General features: G+C 39.2%; 1 protein-coding gene across 1 annotated transcript in view; it reads right to left on the bottom strand.

The window, feature by feature from the left end:
• Nucleotides 1–4778: 4778 nt before the first annotated feature.
• slc26a5 (solute carrier family 26 member 5) overlaps nt 4779–22939 on the bottom strand; it is a 72836-nt gene continuing 54675 nt past the window's right edge. The window contains exons 14-19 of the mRNA XM_072241504.1: nt 19874–19943; nt 19664–19756; nt 17810–17917; nt 13918–14199; nt 8945–8999; nt 4779–7288 (exon numbers count right to left, since the gene is read on the bottom strand). Of these exons, the coding sequence (XP_072097605.1) occupies nt 7161–7288; nt 8945–8999; nt 13918–14199; nt 17810–17917; nt 19664–19756; nt 19874–19943 (736 nt within the window). The 3' untranslated portion in view covers nt 4779–7160. The remainder of the gene's footprint in view (nt 7289–8944; nt 9000–13917; nt 14200–17809; nt 17918–19663; nt 19757–19873; nt 19944–22939) is intronic.

The following is a 22939-nucleotide window of genomic DNA, read 5'->3' as shown; positions in this document are numbered from 1 at the left end:
AATCCAAGGAACACAGTAGAGCAATATTGTCATTCTCTTCTGTATTTGCCAAATGACTTGGTAAGAAAGAGCATCTCTGTTTAAGGAATTTGAGCAGCTAGGGTCTAAATTCAAATACAGAGCCAAAAAGTTAATAATCTCTGGATTGTTAATTGAGTCACATGCAAATTAGCACAGGGTTAACAAGATCAGAGAGTTAATGCATGACTCGAAACTTGGTGTGGGAGAAGTGCGTCTGAATTCGTGGGGCATTGGCACCAATCTTGGAGAAGGAAGGGGCTGTTCCAATAGGATAGGCTCCACCCGAACTGTACTGGGATCAGCCTGCTGATGAATTGCATTACTGGGATTGAGGATAGGGGTTTAAACTAAATAATAGGGTGGAGGGGATGGGGGCAGGGACAAATTCAACAGTTTGTAAAAGTTGAGGGATGAACAGCTTCAAGTTCCTCGGCATACACATTGTCAAGGATCTCGTGGCCTGTACAAACTGGCGGTGTGGTGAGAAAAGCACAACAGCGCCTCTTTCACCTCAGATGGTTGAAGAAGTTTGGTATGGGCCCCCAAATCCTAAGAACTTTCTACAGGGGTGCCATTGAGAGCATTCTGACTGGCTGCATCACTGCCTGCTGTGGGAACTGTACCTCCCTCAATCGCAAGACTCTACAGAAAGTGGTGCGGAAAGCTCAGTACATCTGTAGATGCAAACTTCCCACTATTCAGGATGTTTACAAAGACAGGTGCGTAAAAAGGGCCCGAAGGATCATTGGAGACCAGAATCACCCCAACCACAAACTGTTCCAGCTGCTACCATCCAGGAAACAGTACCGCAGCATGAAAGCCAAGACCAACAGGCTCTGGGACAGCTTCTTCCACCAGACCATCGGAATGCTTAATTCATGCTGGCACAATTGTATTTCTAAGTTATATTGACTGTCCTATTGTACATACTATTTATTATAAATTACCATGAATTGCACATTGCACATTTAGATGGAGACACAAAGTAAAGATTTTTACTCCTCATATATATGAAGGGTGTAAGTAATAAAGTCAATTCAATTCAAGTTAAGGGAAAGAGAGTGCAGGTGCAGTTACTGAAGTCTCCAGAATAAAGTTTAGAAAGAAGACAAAATTAAAAAGGTGATAAATATATGCCATCTTTTATATTGTATATAAAATAAGGTAGATGATCTTGTTGCGCAGTTAGAAATTGGTGGTCTGATGTTGTGGGCATCACAGTCATGGTTAAAAGAAGATCACAACTGGGAACATAACATTCAAAGTCACACATATTGAAAGTACAGGCGGGTGGGCAGAGGGGTTGGGGCAACTTCGTTGGTTTAAAAAATGAAATCAAATCCTTAGAAAGAAGCAACGTAGGATCAGACAGAATCCTTGTGGGTAGAGTTAAAAAAATTGCAAGAGCAAAGAAATCACGATGAACCATTTCTGATTAGCTTAAAGTAGAGGAACCCTTGGGGACAGTGATTGTAATATGATAGAATTCACCCTGCTATTTGAAAGGGAGAAGCTAAAATCAGATGTATAGTCCAGAAAGGGAACTATAGTTGACGAACTGGCCAAAGTTGATTGGAAGGAGACACAAGCAGGGATGATGGCAGAGCAGCAATGGATTCTGGAAGCAATTCAGAAGACACAGAATCAGTGTATCCCAAAGAAAAAGCATCCTAAAGGGAGGATGAGGCAACCATGCCCAACAGGGGAAGTCAAAGACAACACAAATAAAATGGAGGGCATATAGCAAAAATAGTGAGAAGCCAGAGGATTGAGCAGCTTTTAAAAACAGAAGGCAACTAAAAAAAGCAATAAAGAGAGAAAAGGTGAAATATGTAGGTAAGCTCGCCAATAATATAAAAGAGGATACCAAAGGCTTCTTCCAAATATAGGCAAGACTGGACATTGGGCTATTGGAAAACGCCACTGCAAAAGGTAGCAATGGGGACAAAGCAATGGCAGAAAAATTGAATAATGTCAATTCAATTTAATAAGTATTTTATGTCAGCTTTCACTGTGGAAGGCACCAGCAGCATAGCAAAAATTGGAGTGTTTCGGGACTGGAGTGAGTGTCCTTTCTATTACTAAGGAAAAAGTGCTTGGGAATTTGAGGGTGGTTAAGACAGATCACCCCCTGGGTTCTGAAAGAGGTAACTGAAGAGATTACTAGTGAAGGCATTAATAATGATCTTTCAGGAATCATTAGATTTTGGAGTGGTTCCAGAGGAATGGAAATTTGCAATTTTCACTTCACTCTAAGGTAGGTAGGTAAGCAGGCAGGCAAATGATAGGAAGTTATAAGTCAGTTAGCCTGACTTCAGTAGTTCAAAGTAAGTTTAATCAAAGTATATATGTTACCATATACAACCCTAATATTTGTTTTCTTGTGGCATACTCAGTAAATTCGAGAACCATAATAAAATCAATGAAAGACCACATGCAACAGGATGCAAGAAACTGTGCAAATACAAAAAAAATAAATAAATAAGCAATAGGGAACATGAGATGAAAAGTTCTTGAGCGTGAGTCCATAGTTTGTGGGAACAGATCAGTGATGGGGCAAGTGATGTTGAGTGTGTTATCCCCACTGGATCAAGAGCATGATGGTCAAGGGGTAATAACTGTTCCAGAACTGGTGGTGAGTCCTGAGGTGCTTGTACCTTCTTCCTGACAGCAGCGGCAGCAAGAAGAGAGCATAACCTGAGTGGTAGGGATCCCTGATGATGAATGCTGCTTTCTTAAAACAGTGCTCTATGTAGATGTTAAAAGCCTGAACAGATTAGATGTAGCAAAGTTATTTCCCATGGTAGGGGAATCTAGGACAAGAGGGGCGTGACTTCAGGATTGAAGGGCGTCCATTTAGAACAGAGATGCGGAGAAATTACTTTAGTCAGAGGGTGTTAAATCTGTCGAATTTGTTGCCATGAGCGGCTGTGAAGGCCAAGTCATTGGGTGTATTTAAGGCAGAGATCCATCGGTTCTTGATTAGCCAGGGCATCAAAGGGTATGGGGAGAGGCAGGGGAGTGGGGATGACTGGAAGAATTGGATCAGCCCATGATTGAATGGTGGAGCAGACTCGATGGGCTGAACGGCCTACCTCTGCTCCTATATCTTATGATCTTATGTGTTCAATAGAGGGGAGGTCCTTCCCCATGATGGACTGGGCCATATCCCCTACTTTTTTTAGACTTTTAATTTTACGGGCATTGGTGTTTCCTAACCAGGCTGTGAAGCAACCAATTAATAAACTCTCTACCACACATCTATAGAAGTTTAAAGTTTTTGATGTCATGCCGAATCTTCAAAAACTCCTAAGGAAGTAGAGGTGCTGCCATACTTTCTTCACGCATGATGCTGCTAAATAAGAGCCCATGGTATTACAGGAAAGATACTGACCTGGGTAGAAGATTGGCTGACTAGCAGGAGGCAGGGTGGGAATAAAGGGGACCTTTTCTGGTTAGATACCAGTGACTAATGGTGTTCCACAGGGCTTGGTGTTGAGGCTGCTACTTTTCACATTATATGTTAAAGATCTTGATGAAATTAATGGCTTTGTGGCCAAGTTTGCAGATGATACACAAATTGGCGGAGAGGCAGGTAGTGTTGATGAAGCCGGAATTCTGTATAAGGATTTGGACAGATCTGGAGTATGGGCAAAGAAGTGGCAGATGGAATGGGAAGTGTATGGTGATGCACTTTGGTTGAAGGAATAAAGGCATAGACTATTTTCTAAACAAGGAGTGCATTTAGAAATTGGAGATGTAAAGGGACTTGAATCTCAGTGCAATATTCCCTAAAGACGAACTTGCTGGTTGTGTCAATTGTAAGGAAGGCAAATGCAATGTTAGAGAGGACTCAAATATAAAATCAAGGATGTAATGTTGAGGCTTTAGAAGGCACTGGTTAGACTGCAGTTGGAGAACAGTGTGCAGTTTTAGGCCCCATATCCAAGTACAGTTCTAGAGGAGATTTTGAGAATAATTCCAGAAATTAATGGGTTAACATATGAGGAGTATTTGATGGTTCTTGGGGAACTCATTGAAACCTACCAAGTATTGATGGGCCTAGATAGAGTGGACGTGGAAAGGATGTTTCCAGTAGTGGGAGAGTTTAGGACCAGAGGGCACAGATTCAGAATAGAAGGACATCCCTTTATAACAGAGAAGAGAAAGAATTTCTTTAGCCAGAGGGTAGTAAATCTATGGAAGTTATTGCCAGAGACAGCCGGGGAGGCCAAGGCATTGGGTAGGATTTAAAGCGGAGGTTTAAAGGTTTTCGATTAGTTAAGGGTGTCAGAGGTTATAGGGAAAAGCATGGAGAATGGGGTTGAAATGGAAAATAAAAATCAGCCTTGCCTGAATTGCTGAGCAGACTTCATAGGCTGAAAGTCTTAATTCTGCTCCTACGTCTCATGGTCTTATTTAAAGCTACCAAAGTTGGAGCAAGCTGCTCGATGTGGTGATGGTGGCTGTTAGAATTACAACAACAAATGTGTTTGGATAGGTAAGGCATGGAGGGTAATGGGACCAATGGTGGCAAATGGGATTTGCACAGAAGGGCATCAAGATTAGCAAGGACAAGATGGGCCAAAAAGCCTGCTGGAGTTGTACATTTATGACTCTGAATTAAAGAAATAGGATACACAGCTTTAGTTTTACCATCAGCTTATTGGAATAGGATGTGTTAAACACAAGTTATGAATGATGACAAGCAGTAAATTCAAGCCAAAAATGAAAGCCTTACTAAATAACAAGTCATATAGAAATCCAACTTGCAACTTTAATATATATAAAAATACATTTCAGATAACATTAAATTACATTTTCACAACATGTAATTTTAATTTACATTCATATTCAAAAACTATTTGATACAAAATCCCAAATAGCAGCCTCAGAGCTTCACTTGTATGCTTGCATCAGCAATTTGTTCTGTATTTTATGTTGTGCTAACATGTTCATTTATTAGAACACAACATAAAAATAATAGTTCCAGAATTGTTGAAAGTAAGTCATGACCTTTCCATTGTCCCAATGGCAATAAGCTTGAAAACTAAGGAAGAACAAGGTCTTCAATGTGGATTTTTAATACCCGCTTTAAGGCAAATTGAGATAATAGTTTATACACAATTTCAGAGACTGTACAAAAACACCACTACAGCAAAATCATGTTAAACCTGATCACCTTCAATGCAAGATGTTCAAGTACCAGAGAGTTTGTTATTGTTCCACTTTTCTGGAGAAAGTGCTACTTTTCTCAAAGAGAATGATTTCAATGCCAAGTAAACAAATTTAAAGTCAAGGTAGCTATTCGACCTTGGAACAATTAAAAACACTAGTGTGCCGTTTTGCCATGCAACAAACTTAGAAAATATGCAAAATCTCCAAAATTGTAATGATTTGCAGGTTCTCTCTCTAAAATTGCATCTATTTCCCAATGGAAAAAAACTTGATATCTTTCCTTCATTTTGAGCACCCCCTACTTGACAGCAGCCAAATACTTTGATAAGATACAAATGTCATTGAACTACTGACCTTTCTTAGTATGACAAACTTACTGATTTCAGAGACTAATGAGACATTTTCATATTTCCTTAAAGAGCAATTGTTTCAAACAAAAATGCATATTTTGAGCAATGGATTTACATTACCATCAAAGCAGTGCACTAGGCACTACTTTTCCACACAAAAAAAATCAAATTAAGTCATTGCAAATCTCAGAGTAAATTATGGTCAGGTGCACATGGATTTTTTTTCTCTTTCTGTACAAAATGGAATAGAACAGAACCTGGGAACAGAAAGAGTGAAGCAGTTCGCTTAGGATAATTTAGAATGACAAACAAGAACAGAATGCAAACAATTAAACTTGTGTTTTAGGTACCTGTTCATCAGTATACAGTACACCCAGCCTTATTATTGGCTGTACCTGTACCCCCAAATCACTCTAACAGCATGTGTCATTTATACTGTGCTACTAGCTTAGGTTGTGTAAAGTGACCTTCAAAACATCAAAAACGAAAAAGGTATTTCCTGAGTAATGAAAAATGGGTTTGATGACTATCAAAATTCAGATATTTTGGAAAAGTTCATAATTTTAAAAAATGCCTATTTACAATATCACAATGATACATTCAGTGCCACCTATTTTGCAGTTCCCTGAAATTGCAAATGGCAGAATTTCATTATGGACTAAAGATTCATATTAAAATACATCAAGCAAGTTACCCAACCTCAAATGAGATAGACAAGGTTGCAGTACAACTGATTTCAACCTCACTTGAATTGTACAACCAGAAATGTCAATCTTGCTCCTTCTGCCTAAACAAAACAGATGCAATGAAAGGACTTCATATTAAAAAGGGACAAAATGTATTGGGAAATTTAACAGTACATGATCGAGGATGTCATATACTGTACAAAGATAACAAGTAAAGGAGAAACAACATAATCAGGTAAATAATTTCAGATTTGATTAGTAACATAATTCTACAAAAACAGAACATTAACATACATTTTACCTACATTATGCTGACCATAATTATGTTGGGAATTATTCTTCAGAAAACACTTTTCTTGATTACGATGAATAATTCAAAGAAAGCCAAAGCAATGATGGTCAATTTAATTAATCAAATGCTTAAAAATATATTTCAGTATCTGAATGACATGTTTATAAAGAGCAATAATCAAATATGTACGGTTTCAGACTGTATTAAACGGCTATCCTCCAGCATGGCAAGCACAATTGAGAATACCGGTTCCACTTGACTCTCCTCATGTTGGAAGAGCTGTGGAGGCAAGAGCAGATAATTTATTTTACTCTGCTCATCTAGCTGGATGCAAAACTCATGAACAATGAAGAAAAAAAATTAAAGTGCAAAACTTTATAATCAGGTTACCAATGTAGAAATTCCTCAGTCCTAAATCTATAACGTATTGAAGTTAGAGCACATAAATCAATCATATTCTTAACACTAGTCTTAATGGTGAGATTGTGCTCTGTTATTAAACTGGAATGTGTTACCATTCCTGAAAATACCAAGCTTTTTCTGTGGTGGTGGTGACCTTTCAAGTTACCAGATGATGCCTGTTTTAAGTTCTGCAAATTACATTAAGACAGCCAGCTGCAGTAAAAGACTCTTCTATAGTGACTCAGAAGCTGATTTATATTGACAATGAAGCACAGCATCATGTACAGTCTGAAATAGAAGATCTCTTGTAATTGAGCTATCAAAGAATTCCAGTCTATCCAGATCTGCTATTACGGACCCTGCAATTTAAAAAAAAACATTTTACAGGTCTTTTAAAAATATCTTACATTTTAGATTTGGCAAAAAAACACCTTGTAATGTAGAAAAGTAAACATAAAAGATAATTTGTAACCAAAATGGACATGTTACATAAAATCTTAACTTCGAGTCCTGTAAACCTGAATTCAAACTTAATCCAAGTAGTTTGGCATGGCAATGTCACTTGAATGGCACCATGTTTCGAGGCCTCAGCCCGAAATGTCGACTGTTTGTTCATTTGTCATGGATGCTGCCTGACCTGCCGAGTTCCCCCAGCATTTGTGTGTTGCTTTGAATTTCTAGCATTTGCAGAATTTCTTGTTTCAAGTGCTGCTGTTTGTACATAAATGTTAATAAATTACGAATATAAACTTCCTAATTTGTTTTCTGAAGTAGAAGATACGCAGAGATGTCAAGCGAAGTGAATGGACAATGGCACAGTGAACCTTCTGAATTTTCTATTCAAGAGGATTCAGGAAATTAACTTTCAATGATCTATGTACAAGAACATTCAGATCCCTTCCCAATGCCAATACATTTCAACCTCTCCCATTTAAAATGCTCTTTTCATTTTAGCTACCAAACTGAATCACGTCACATTTTTCCCCACATTGTATTCCACAACTTAGCTATATAGCTCTGCATATCCTCTACTTCAGAAAACAAATTAGGAAGTTTATATTCATAATTTATTAACATTTGAAATGAATTGAATTGACTTTAAGTAATAAAGTGTGTGGAAATCAATGTGGAAAAATGTGACGTGTTCCAGTTTAGTAGTTAGAATGAAATGAGCATTTTAAATGGTGAGAGATTGAAATGTATTGGCATTGGGAGGGATCTGAATGTTCTTGTACATAGATCAAAGTTAATTTCTTCTCAATCCTCTTGGATAGCAAATTCAAATGTTTCACTGCTTTGTAAAGAAATGTTTTCTAGTTTCAAATCATTCTATGATTGAACTCTTACTTTGAGATCCACCTTCTCACCAGGATAAACCTCAGCTCAGTACCTTTCCTGTCAAGCCCCTATTTAAGGAATTTAAAAAAAAATGAGATCATGTATCATTTTCATAATTTAGTCAACTCTACCAATCACCAGAATTCAATCTTCCTACTTGCTTGCACGTGTACAAGCAGAATAATGCCCTTTATTGTAAGGAGATTTGAATACAAGAATGGATACACTCCACTTGTACAGAATCCTGATAAGGCAAAATCTGGAATACTGTGTGCAGACTGAGTCTTCCTATCTAAAGGACAATGCACTTTTGATAGCAATGTAATGTAGCCCGACTTAATCAGGGAGAATCAGGAAATTAAAACTGGCCAATGATCTTTTAAGTACCTCATTGAAACCTTTTGTTTTGTTTTTAAATGACACTCAACAAGATAGATGCACGGATTGTATCTGACAAGGACCACAGTTTCAGTTGAGGGGTTGACCACTCAATACTGAAAGGGGAAAATAAATTCTTCAAAGGGCAGTGAACCTTCTGAATTCTCTGTCCAAGACATCTGTAGTAGCTCAGTCACTGAGTATAATCAAGTCCAAAACTGATTATGAAAGAAACCAAAATCCATTTCACATTCACACACAAGGATGGATTCCAACTTTGTAGATGGTGTCATGCTTACCATTACACCCAGCTATGAATACATTAATTCCAATTTCTTCATATTTCTCCAGCATCTGGAAATGTCACATTAAATTGAAACAAAATGTCAATTACAGAAAAGTACTGCTCAGCCTAAGTTATGTGGTCTGATCTATTGAATAGAACTTTAAAAAAATCTTCCCTGCTTAGACTTTGCTATGACTTACTATGATTATCTAAGTGTGTTACCAGACAGATCATGCTCACCCGGTGGTGTTTGCGATTTGAAGAATGTTTAAAGACCAACACAGCCTGGACACACCTGTCCTCAGGAGTGCAGGCTTCGCCAAGCAAGGTCTGTGGGAAAATCTCGATATTGGCTTTTGTTCCATTAGTGTGATAATGATGCAAGTCTAGTGATTGGTGTTGGGATCCCTGTTAGTCATTGTTTATATAAATAATTTGGATGTGACTGCACAAAGATTGATCGATCAGCCAATTTGCAGATGACAAATTTGGAGGAGTCATTGATATTGTAGAAGGCTATTGTAATTTACAGGGGCATCTTGAACAGTTAGGAAAGTGGGTTGAGGAATGACAAATGGATTTCAACACAGGCAAGTATGTGATGATGCATTTTGAAAAGTTAAACCAGAGTAGGACTTACACAATGAATGGTAGAGGATACTGAGTGTAATGGAACATGGAATGGAGGGAACCAGAGTACAAGTGCATAGTTTGTTGAAAGTGACTTCACAGTTAGACAAGGTGGTGAAAAAGATGTTTACCAAGCTGACCTTCATTAGTCAGGGCATTAAGTATACAAGTTAAAACATTATGTTCTAGTTGCACAAATCATTGGTGAGGCAGCACTTGGGAGTACTACGTACAGTTTTGGTCACCTGCTTAGAGAAAGACTGGTTAAACTGGAAAGAGTGCAGAAAAGATCTGCCAAGACCAGAGAGCTGGAGTAAGGGGAGAGGCTGGCCAGGCTAGATCCTTACTCCTTGGAATGTAGGAGAATGAGGAGCAACTTTGTAGAATTATTTTAAGTTCTGAGAGGCATACAAGGTGGATGGTAACAATCTTTGCTCCTGGACAGGGGAGTCTAAAACTGGAAACATAGATTTAGGGTGCAAAGAGAAAGAATTAAAAGTTAGATCTGGAGATAACAATTTCCAGGCAGAGGGTGGTGAACTGTCAGAAGCAGTAGTTGGGGCAGGTACAGTAGTATCATTTGGATCAGTACATGAAGGGGCGGGGCTTAGAAGAATATGAGACGAATGCTCAGTGTAGCAGAGGTGCAAGTGGGGGGGGGCCATTTTTGGAGCTGCCATTGTTGGAGTGGGGCAGAGTTAGAGTGGTTTGGCTTTGGCAAGCACAGGCAGAAGTTCTAAGCAAGTTTCTTTCCTGTTAGTATATAGCTAGTGCACTGAGAATGGGTCCAGAGGTAGTGGCATTTTCTTTGTGTAAGATGTGAGAACTCAGAGACTTTGCAGTCTCCCTGATAACTGCATCTGCACGAATTGCATTGAGCTACAACTCCTTAGAGACCATGTTAAGGATCTGGAGCTGCAGCTCCATGAACCTTCGGTTCATATGGGAAAATGAGGAGATGGTAGATAGGAGCTACAGGGAGGTAGTCACCCCTAAGGTACAGGAGGAAGATACTTGATGACTGTCAGGAGAGGGAAAGGGAATAGGCAACCAGTGCTGAGTACCCCTGTGGCTGTTCCCCTCAATTAATAAGTATACTGCTTTGGATACTGTTGTGGGGGGTGGCGGGGGGAGAGAGGAAAGGAAAGTTCTACAAGGGGAAAGCCACAGCAGCTAGGTCGCTGGCACTCAGTCTGGCTCTGTAACTCAGGTAGGGCTGGGGGAGGGAAGAATAGTACAGTAGTGATGGGGGTTTCAATAGCTAGAGGAACAGAAAGCAGATTTTATGGACGTGAAAGGGACACTTGGATGGTATGCTGCCTCCCAGGCACCAGGGTCTGGGATGTCTCAGATTAGGTCCATGCCATTCTCAAGGGGATGGGTGAACAGCCAGAAGTTGTGGTACATATTGGTACTAACAACATAGATAGGAAGAGAGAGGAGGTCCTGAAGAGAGAATATAGGGAGTTAGGCAGAAAGCTGAAAAACAGGACATCCAGGGTAGTAATCTCTTGATTTCTGCCTGTGCCATGTGCCAGTGAGGGTAAGAATAGGAATATTTGTCAGATGAATGCATTGCTGAAGGATTGATTCAGGGAGCAGGGTTTCAGATTCCTGGACCATTGGGATCTCTTCTGGGGAAAGTGTGACCTATATAAAAAGGATGGGTTACACTTGAACAGAAGGGGAACCAATATCCTTGCGGGCAGGTTTGGTAGAATTGTTGGGGAAGGTTTAAACTAATTTGGCAAGGGGATGGGAACTGGAGTGTTAGGGCTGAGGATGGGGCAGTTAGTATATGACTAGATGCAGTCTGTATTGAGACTGTCAGGAAGGACAGGTGGATGATAGGGCAAAATTGCAGTCAGTGGGATGAGTTAAAGTGTAACGGGGATAAAATCAAAAAGGGTGATGAATACAGAACTGAAGGTGTTATATTTGAATTCACACCCTATATGGAATCTTGTTCTGCAGTTATATTGGCAGGTATAATGTTGTGAGTATCTGAGTTGTGGCTGAAAAAAAAAAGATCACATTTGGGAACTTAATATCCTCCACATTGCACATTATATCAAAAGGACAGGCAGATAGCAGAGGGGGTGGGGTGGTTCTGTTGGTAAAAAATGAAATCAAATGTTTGGAAATAGCTGACATAGGATCAGAAGATGTAGAATCTCTATGGATAGAGTTAAGAAACTGCCAGAGAAAAATTCTCGGATAGGAATTATATACAGGCTTCTGAACAGTAGCCAGAATGTGAGCTACAAATTACAGAATGTGAGATAGAAAAGACATGTAAAAAGGACAATGTTGTGATAATCATGGGGGAATTTCAATATGCATGTAGATTGGAAAATCAGGTTGGTGCTGGATCCCAGAAGAGGGAATTTGTAGAATGCCTACAAAATGACTTTTTAGAGCAGCTTATGGTCAAGCCCATTAAGGATATGACTATTCTGGATTGGGTATTATGTAATGACCCAGGTTTGATTTGAGAGTTAAAGGTAAAGGAGGCCTTAGGAGGCAGTGATCATAGTATGATAGAATTCACCCTGCAATTTCAGAAGGATCAGTATTATTAAAGCCATGAGAGAAGAGCAGGCCAGAGTTGATTGAAAGGGGACACTAGAAGGGATGATGGTAGAACAGCAATGGCTGGTGCTTCTGGGGGAAATTTGGAAGGGTCAGAAAAGATACATCACAAAGATGAATAAGTATACTAAAGGGAGGATGAAGCAACCGCAGCTAACAAGAGAAGTCAAAAAGCATAAAAGATAAAGAGAGGGCATATAATATAGCGAGAATTAGAGTGAAGTTAGAGGATTCGGAAGCTTTTAAAATCAACAGAAAGCAAATTAAAAAAAAGCCATAAAGAGAGAAAAGATAAAGGCAAGCTAGCCAATAATATGAAGAGGATATAAAAAGTTTTTTCAGACATATAATAAGTAAAATAGAAGAGTAAATATTAGATCGCTGGAGAGGAAATAATGGGGGACAAAGAAATGGCAGATGAATTGCATACGTATTTTGCATCAGCCCTTAGCATCTTTGCTATTACTAAGAGGAAGGTGCTTGGGAAGCAGAGAAGTCTGAAGGTAGGTAAGTCACCTGGACCAAGTGAACCACATCCCAGGGATCTGAAAGAACTAGTTGAAAAGATTGTAGGCATTAGGAATGATCTTTCAAGAATCAAAATGCTTCTTGAATGGTAAACTTTATACTTCAAGGGAGGGAGGTAGAAGAAAGGAAATTATAGGCCAGTTAGCCTGACTTCAATGGTTGGAAAGATCTTGGAGTCTATTATTAAGGATGAGGTTTCTGAGTACTTGGAGGCAGATAATAAAATAGACCAAAGACAGCATTGTTTCCTAAAGAAGAAATCTTGCCTGACAAATCTGTTGGAATTCTTTGAAGCAGGATAGACAAAGGAGAGTCAGTGGATTTTCGGAAGGTCTTTGACAATGTGTCACACATAAGGCTGCTTAACAAGAGACCATGGTATTACAGGAAAGATACTGGCATGGATAGAAGATGGGCTGACTGACAGGAGGCCTTTGGGAATAAAGGGGCCTTTTCTGGTTAGTTGCTGTTGACCAGTGTTGTATTGCAGGGGTCGGTGTTGGGACCACTTCTTTTCATGCTATATGTCAATGATTTGGATGAAGAAAATGATGGCTCTGCAGCCACGTTGCAGACAATATGGACATAGGTGGAGGGGCACTTAGCATTGAATTCTATTCCCCTTGAATTCCATTTCCAACATTTTGCAACTCACTGCAATCATTTGTAATTCTCTACTCTTTGGAATGGTGTCATGCATGACTCTAGGGGAAAAAATTAACCTGAAGGGGTTGGTTGTTTCCCAAAGGAGCTGATGATCTTCATGCAGCAAAAGGCACATTGAAAAGGAATCCTATCTATTGCACCATCATACAAAAGGCAAGACAACGAGTTTAATAACTATAAATTATTGCAGGAACATGGAAGAGTGAAGGAGTACAAAGACTAAATGAGCAAGTTCACAGAAATTTTAGGGAAGCATGTATTAAGTATAGTTTATAAAAGGAAACCCTAAGACTTTCTAGGTTTCATAAATATACCTCATTGTTAATTAAGATTGCAATACATTTCCACAATTAATATGGGAAGCATAGGATTCCCCCTAATACACTAAAAACTAATCTGATGTTCTATTCTATTTGAATAATGGTGAGCTTGAGGACATGGACAATTGTGGACCAACAAATAAGTAACTTAAGTCATGTCGCAATAACGGGAACTACCAAATTAAGTATAAGTAGAATTTCCAATCCGAATAATATTAGCACAAGTGCAAGTAATAGTATTAATACTTACCATTTTAAGTCCCTTTGCTCCAACAGAATCTACAAAATTGGCTGGACTGAAATCCAGAATCAACGAATGTATGTCAGATGTTGATTTGACGTATGTTGCTTGTTCTTCGTCATGGCTTGTATCTGACGTGTTTACCGCATCGTTTGCATCTGACACAATTGCTCCAGCACTTGCACTAAATTCCACAGTGTTGGGAGCATTTAAAATTCCTTTCTGAATCCCATCATTTTGATGATTTTCAGGCACTTTGTCATGAGCTACAGGTTCTTTTGCACTTTTTCTCTGTAAAGCATAAGTTAATTTTAAGGAACTGCTTTATTATTTATTTAGTGATACAGCACGGAGCAGACCCTTCGAGCCAGGCTGTCTCAACAACCCTACAACCTGATTAACCCCAACCTCATCACATGACAATTTACAATGATCAATTAACCTACCCAGTACATCTTTGGATAGTGGGAGGAAACCAGAGCACCCAGGGAAAACCCATGTGGTCACAGGGGGAACATACAAACTCTTTACAGAGAGCAGCAAGCATCTCCAATACAAGGATATTGGAATAGATTGGTGACTCAAACAAAAGCAGAAAAACAAGCAACTCCTTAAATAGTGGGAAAAGAAACAGTGCACTGGCTCCTGAGATGCAAAACGTAAACAGAAGTTCAGCAAGGAATTAGGAAAACAAACTATTTGTTGGACTTTATTGGGCAGATTGGAATGGAAGAATAAGGAAATCTTGTTCAGACTGAACAGGGCTCCAGCACGAGCACATTTGGAATTCAGTAGGGAAAATTGTTCTCCTAAACTGAATGATACATTTGTCTTACCTTGATAAATAAATTTCTGAAATCAGAGGCAAGCTCTACTTGGAAAATGACTGGCATATATTCACTATACTTCAGCTGAATTTAAAATATCATTGAGACAAACAAGGTTTCAAGCAAGGCTTGCTGAATAGATACTGAGAGATTTTCCTTTAGTTGGAATTCCAGAATTAGAGGGCATTGTCTCAGCACAAAGAGCTAACAATTTAAGACTGACATGAGATTTGCAAATTCCCTACCTCAAAAGGTGGTAGTTGCTCAGTCATTGGGCATATTCAAGGCCATAATCAATCCAAGGGAACCAGAAAGTACGATAAATCATCAATGAAGTCATAGATCAATCTTGATCTTATTGAGTGACAAAACAAGTTCAAGAGAAACATAGAAAATAGGTAGAGTAGGCCATTCGGCCCTTTGAGCTTGCACCACCATTCAGTATGATCATGGCTGATCATCCAACTCAGAACCCTGTACCAGCCTTCCCCCCATACCCCTGATCCCTTTAGCCACAAGGGCCATATCTAACTCCCTCTTAAATATAGCCAATGAACTAGCCTCAACTGTTTCCTGTGGCAGAGAATTCCACAGATTCACCACTCTCTGTGTGAAGAAGTTTTTCCTAATCTCAGTCCTAAAAGGCTTCCCCTTTATCCTCAAACTGTGACCCCTCGTTCTGGACTTCCCCAACATCGGGAACAATCTTCCTGCATCTAACCTGTCCAATCCCTTTAGGATTTTATACGTTTCAATAAGATCTCCCCTCAATCTTCTAAATTCCAACGAGTATAAGCCTAGTCGATCCAGTCTTTCATCATATGAAAGTCCTGCCATCCCAGGAATCAATCTGGTGAACCTTCTTTGTACTCCCTCTATGGCAAGGATGTCTTTCCTCAGATTAGGGGACCAAAACTGCACACAATACTCCAGGTGTGGTCTCACCAAGGCCTTGTACAACTGCAGTAGTACCTCCCTGCTCCTGTACTCGAATCCTCTTGCTATGAATGCCAGTATACCATTCGCCTTTTTCACCGCTTGCTGTACCTGCATGCCCACTTTCAATGACTGGTGTATAATGACACCCAGGTCTCGTTGCAACTCCCCTTTTCCTAACTGGCCACCATTCAGATAATAATCTGTTTTCCTGTTTTTGCCACCAAAGTGGATAACTTCACATTTATCCACATTAAATTGCATCTGCCATGAATTTGCCCACTCACCTAACCTATCCAAGTCACCCTGCATCCTCTTAGCATCCTCCTCACAGTTAACACTGCCGCCCAGCTTCGTGTCATCCGCAAACTTGGAGATGCTGCATTTAATTCCCTCATCCAAGTCATTAATATATATTGTAAACAACTGGGGTCCCAGCACTGAGCCTTGCGGTACCCCACTAGTCACTGCCTGCCACTCTGAAAAGGTCCCATTTATTCCCACTCTTTGCTTCCTGTCTGCCAACCAATTCTCTATCCACATCAATACCTTACCCCCAATACCGTGTGCTTTAAGTTTGCACACTCCTGTGTGGGACCTTGTCAAAAGCCTTTTGAAAATCCAAATATACCACATCCACTGGTTCTCCTCTATCCACTCTACTAGTTACATCCTCAAAAAATTCTATGAGAATCGTCAGACATGATTTTCCTTTCACAAATCCATGCTGACTTTGTCCGATGATTTCACCGCTTTCCAAATGTGCTGTTAAGAGGCCATATAAATTTGAGCTTTAATCCTTAAAACCTGTGCAGCCATGCAGTTGTTCTTGTTTTCTGACTTTACCTTCCTCTGCTTGCAGTTTCATAAGATTGCTTGCTTTGTTTAAGTATTATACATATAACAAGACTAATCCATTACGACCAAGTATAACAAATTACATAAACCCAGTACAATTGACACACTAATGCCTAATTAACAGCAAAATACTGGATAGACAAACTAGAACTTCTATCTCATTATTTTGATGTGGCTCCAATGATAACTTATTATCTGAACACAAACTAATGCTCAAGAATGTTAAGGGAAGCCAAAATTTTACTTCATTCTAATTTTGGGAAACGTTAAGGAGATTAATTGCAGTTGAACAACTTCTTAGTAGCCACCTCTTTAAAAGTAAGATGGCTGTACAGATGCTTCAACGTGTTTACTCTTCTAAACAACCCAGATCAAGATTTCAATTACATCATCTGGATATACCAGAAAAGGAAATAAAACACCAGATGACAGATGTTTAAAGCATGAGAAGTGGCCATCTGGTCCATCAAGTCTGTAGTTGAGCAATCCACCCATTTCCATTCCCAAGAAACCTGTGATACTCCTTTCAGATACCTAGTGATCTCTTTGTTGAATGTTACAATTGATTCAGCCTTCATAACCACTTATGTCAAGTGCATTTCAGATCCTGATTTAAAATTAGAAAAGCTATTTCATTATCAATTGACAAAACTAGGAAGGTTATGCTACAATTATACAAGGCATTTGATATACCTGCAAAATTGATATCAAAGGAAGGATGTTAGTGTGGGAACAGTTCACAAAGTTTACCAGATAAATACCTGTGGATGAGTAGGGGCCTTTTGAGGAAGCTTGAAGAGACTAGGCTAATATCCATTAGTGCTCAGACAGGGCAAAATCAGAAGTCGGTGGGGGGGGCGGGGGGGGGGGGTGGTGCCACTACTTTAAAGCAAGGCATTGCTCATGTACGAAATGAAGCAATATTTTCTCTGAGTGTCGTATGTTTTTGGAACTCACTTGCTCAAGTGGGAGAAGGAAGCAGAGACTCGATCGTTAAAAGTAAATTAAAAGGGTGAAAGATTACTGCTAGTGTACAGAAATGAGCTCAGGTTACAGTAACATCAACCATGATCTCATTCCATGGTGGAACAGATGTGTCTTTGTGATCAGCCTTCCCTTATTCATAACTCACAAATTCATGTGCAGTCTAAAGGATGAGGCAGTGTTTGGAGCAAACAACGAGGAATTCAGATACATTTAAAACTCTGAATTACTTTCTTTCTTTCCAAAGCTACACATTTAAAACAAAAGGCTTGCCATACTTAAAGAATTATATTTACCAATTTTAGGAAGGTGTTCTTCTTTCTCTCTGCCAACTTTGCTTTTTGTTTCATTTTCTTTTCAAGATTCTTCTTTGCCAATAATATTGCAGTGGGATCTATTTTAATCTTAAGGTGAACAGAAGTCATAGTTTAAGAATTTATAGTAATATTAGCCACAAAAAAGTCATAGAAAATTGGATACAGACATGGGTCTTTAGGCCCAACCTATCCAAGTTGATTGTGATTCTGCTCACATTAATCCAATTTACCTGCACTTGGCCTGTATTCCTTCACTCCTTTCCTATTCAAATATCTGCCCAAATGCCTGTTAACCTATCTTAATGAAATGCAACTCTTCTGTGTAGCCACCACTATGGAAAAAACTGCCCCTCCGATCTTTAAAATGTCTTCCCTCCACCTTAAATCTATGCCCTCCAGTTCTAGGATCCACCATCCTAGATAAAAGACTATCTACCCATCTATATCTTCATACTTTTAAAAGCCTCTCATGTCACCCCATAGCCTTCCATATTCCAGTGAGAATGAACTATCCAATCTCTCCTATACATTTTAGTGTCACCACTTAATACTTCTTGCAAGATGGGGCCAGAACTGTACAGTTCTCCAAGTGCAGCTTGAACAATGTCTTGCACAGCTGCAACACTCAGTATCTCAGCCAAAGAAAACAAGCATTTCAAATGCCTTCTTTACTATCTTATCCAACTGTTTCCATTTCCATTTTCAGGGAGCTATGAACTTGCATGCCTAGTTCCCTACCATGTTCTGTTAGTACTGGATGCCCCAAAATGCATTGCCTCACACTTGACTAGATTAAATTTCATCTGCCACTGTTCTGTCAACTTCCAATTGGTCTAAGCTTCTCTGCATCCTTTCTCAACCTTCTTTGTTGTCTACTACACAACTAATTTCTGCATCATCAGCAAACTTACTAATCAATTGGCATTCTTATTAAAAGTAACTTTTATGCGTGACAATGATCCTAGCACAGATCTCAGTGGTATACCACTTGACCACTACTCGCCACCTATCAACAAACCAATTTTAGATCCATTTTGCCAACATACCATGAATCTCTGGTGCTTTCACTTTCTGGACCAGCTCAAGTCCATATAAACCACAGCTACTGCCTGGTCTTAAATTTTCAGTTTGCTCCTCAAAAGCAAAATACAGCTTTGCAAAACATGAATTCTCTTACACAAAACTATATTGACCCGTCCACAAAGCACTGGCTGCTTTTCCAGCAAAACACAAATCCTGTGAAAGGATTTTCCAATACTGTAATTCCCTTACCATTGATGCGTGACCTCCAGCTTCAAGGTTTATCCCAACTGTCCTTTTTGAATACAAGAACATTAGCTACCATCTGGTCTTCTGATACCTCATCTATAGCTATTGAAGATGCAAGAACCTCTGTTACAGATACAGCAATCTCCTCTCTTGGTTTCAAAGCATCTTGTGGTAGATGCCATTAGATGCTGGGTTTTTAAATCCACATTGTATTAATATCTCTAACATTTCCTCCACTCTGAAACAGATATGTTTCAGAATATCAGGATACTCTTCCCCTAACTTTCCAGGATCTATACCCCTCTCACATCAATGGCCAGTATTCATTTAGAATCCCACGGCTATATAATATATTTATTTATTTATTTCTCTGTTTGTCACTGAAGGAATCTTCTTTCTCTGGATACCCTCCAGAGAAAGGTATGAGATTCCTCCAAATATTGATTGCCAAGATCATTTCGGGCCAGTTTTTTTTTACATTCTAATTTCTTTAAGTTCTTTGCTCTCATGTTTTGAAATTGTCAGGAAAAAAAAACCCCATCGACAAAACATTTCCTTACTTACCTTTTCCTGTAAGGCACTCATATACAAGTCAACATTTCCAAAGTACAGGGAGGAATTTGATTGAAATATTTTTATGCCAGGAACTTCCTGCACCTAGAATATAAAGATTTTGCATTCCAATAAAGATTTTGGAAGTGTTATGCAAAACAGTACTTGCATTTTACTTTACAATTCATCTAAAGAGAAGCAATTAAAATATTTAGTTCTCACCTCCTCATAAGCTTCTACGTCCCAGTAAATATCTGTATTAGGTATCTGGCCAAGAATTCTGTATTTAGCACTGCAGAAGGAATTTGGATTTACTGTTACATCAATTGAAAAAGTATTCAAACCTCATTTTGTTTGGTTTGTTACTATTTGCAACATACATCGTTCAAAACACGATTCCTAAATGAATGATCAAATAAACTCCAGCAGTTGGTAATATGTCCAATAGTTCAGGCAGTATACTGTGTATGGAAAATGAGAGTTAGTGCTTCAAGTTGAACACCCTCCATCAGAACTACCAATACCAGCTCTGACAAAGGGTCTTCAATGTGAGACGTTAACTCTCCTCTTTCTGCAGATGGTGCCTGACCTGCTAGGTGTCTCCAGCAGTTAGTTTTTACAATTCCTAAAATCCTGTTAACATATCACATCTCAACAAAGAAAACTGTTGCAACTTGTACTTCAAAAATAACTTTAATTTAATTAAGCACTCCATAGTGAACAGATGCTTTAACAAAACCTGACACTGGGTGTCGTAAAGACAGGCGGTGTTGCTATGTATTTATGTTGTCAATTTTGCTGATAGAGATTGCAGGTTTGTGTAGTGCTAAGTTACCAGGGTGTATTACTGTAGTGTATTGTGTGGGTGGTATACAGACCTGCCAAACAGAAGAATAAATAAATGTGCGTTTACGGTGATGGATGGGCTACTAAATCACTCCTGATTTGTGCTTTTTGATAGTGTGCTTGGGGAGTCACAGAATTTGACTATCTTGGTAGACACAGAATTTAAATAGCCACTGTAAGATATTAATCCTGAGAATTTCAATGATGGCAAAGCAATTGAACATCAAGGATAGGTAGTTTACATCTCAAGACGGTCATTGCCCTGAACGCAAACAGGTAGTAATGCTGATGTTACATATCATTCGATGCCTGAATGTTGCCACAACCTTGCTGTATGTAGCTTGCTTGATTTGAAAAAGTGAAAAAGATATTGAATATGGTATAGTCATTAGCTAACATACCCAGTTTGATGAAATAATGGAAGGCAAGTCATTGAAGGAGCTTAAGATGGTTGGGCCTAGGACACTATCCTGAGAACATCCTGCAATGATGTCTTAGCACTGGGATGAAGAAATTCCATGCACAACCATTTTCCTTTGTGCAATATTTGACTCAAGAGCAGCCTTTCTCAACCTTTTTGCCCAGGAGGCACCCTTGAAATAATTTTCAGGTTTCAGAGAATCACTGCGTAAAAATTATTATATCTACAGCTCACCAATTAGTGTGATCAGTAAGTTGTAGATATAATAATCCAAAAATAATTGTCAATGCTCTTGAGTAGAGAATGAATTTTTAGCTTACCTTTCTTGAAATTAATCTCTTTCTTTCCCCTTCATAAATTTTAGAAACTCATAAGGCAAACTTAATACATTTCTCAATTCAGGGGCAAACTTGAGATAAGCACACACGGATTTCATCTTCAACTGAAATGAGATGATTTCTATTCTTGCTCTTGATGCTTGTTAAACAAGAAAAAGCTTGCTCACAAATGCAAAAAGTTGAAAACTGCAGCAAAATGTTCATTGCTTTCCTATGAATGGCTGGATACTCTTCTTTCACAGAAATCCAGAACTTGTCCAGGGGCAGGTCAGTAAATCTCATCTTGAGTGCTCGATCAGAGGATAGCTCACAAAGTTCTTCCTCTTCAATCAAGTTCTCAGGCTAAGCAGAAAATTCAGAGAAAGGGCTCCTCATCCAGTCATACACTTGTGTTGAAAGGGAGGATAAGTGCTGTTCAATTTTGTTCTGTGGTTTTCAATAAGACTTGAGACTTTCTGATATCATCATTCCTCACTCTCAAGCCCAAGCAGCAGTGGAAACATTTCAAGATTTCCTTTTGCAACATGCCACAGACTACGTACAATGGAATAGAACAACTTGGATCACCAGTCTATGTAAAATCCATTGGATAAATGTAAAGACGGACTTCGTGTCCGTTGTTGCACTAGTGCAGTGAATTGACTCAGAAGATAGTAATTCTTCATCATTAACTTTATCAGAGTTATCCATCGGCCTAGGCGTAGAATCCTCCTCTTCAAAAATCGCCACTTTGGACAATCTTCAGAATAAAAATTTGCCTCCAATTTTCTACTACACCAGTAGAGTTTGTTTGCTCCTACAAGACAGTCGGCAGCGTCTCAGGGGAAATTGGGGGAGGTAATTCGGGAGTGAGAGGCTGACATCACAGTCCCAAGTTGGGTGAGTCCATTCAATGCTTGGAAAACACACTTCACACTCAGCTTACCGTCCTCCCCTCCATGCAATTCAGATCACCAATTATCAACAGCCCCCACCCCACCCCCATCTTGTGTCAAAAACTGAGAATGGACTCAACCAAATAAACACGGTCCTACTGTGCACTGCCATACTGAGCTTAGACTGCTAACAGGCTGCTCAGCCACAGCAAATGCTAGCATCGCGCAAAGTTCAAAAAAACTATGCTTTTTTTTAAAAGCATGGTCTCTTGTGGAACCCTGAGTGACCTCTCACGGAACCCTGGTTGAGAAACCCTGCTTTAGAGAGTCTCTATATGTATTCAAGAGAAATGCAAAATGTTAGACAACTTTTTTCACTGCACAGTCACGGAGAATTTGTTACTAGCTTGTCAAGTGATACTCATTCAGCAAGTACCTTTGGGTAACTGGGGTTGAACCAGTTAAAACTGGCCAGAATTCACATTAAAATGGAGGTTGATTTCAACTTATAAAAATTCTGATCCATGTGGTCTAACGAACCAGTACGGTCATCATATTAACAATGAGGGGGATGTTGCCCATTTCTTCTCTGAATTAATCTAGGGAGTTTTACCACCATGCTATCCAGGAATTAGGAAGTATCTTGTACTGATGCACACTATACCCAAGATAGATTAGACCACATGCCTTTTTTAACCTGATGTTTTCATATCATGATTGGACATCCTGGAATTTTATTCTATCCAGCAATGAAAAATACATCAGGAGATGCAAGAAACTGCAGATGCTGGAATCTGTAGCAAAAAAA

The sequence above is a fragment of the Mobula birostris genome, chromosome 23 (genome assembly GCF_030028105.1).
Source record: "Mobula birostris isolate sMobBir1 chromosome 23, sMobBir1.hap1, whole genome shotgun sequence".
Classification (NCBI taxonomy): domain Eukaryota; kingdom Metazoa; phylum Chordata; class Chondrichthyes; order Myliobatiformes; family Myliobatidae; genus Mobula; species Mobula birostris.
Note: the sequence above shows the minus strand (reverse complement) of the source record. Positions and strands in the feature narration are given on the sequence as shown.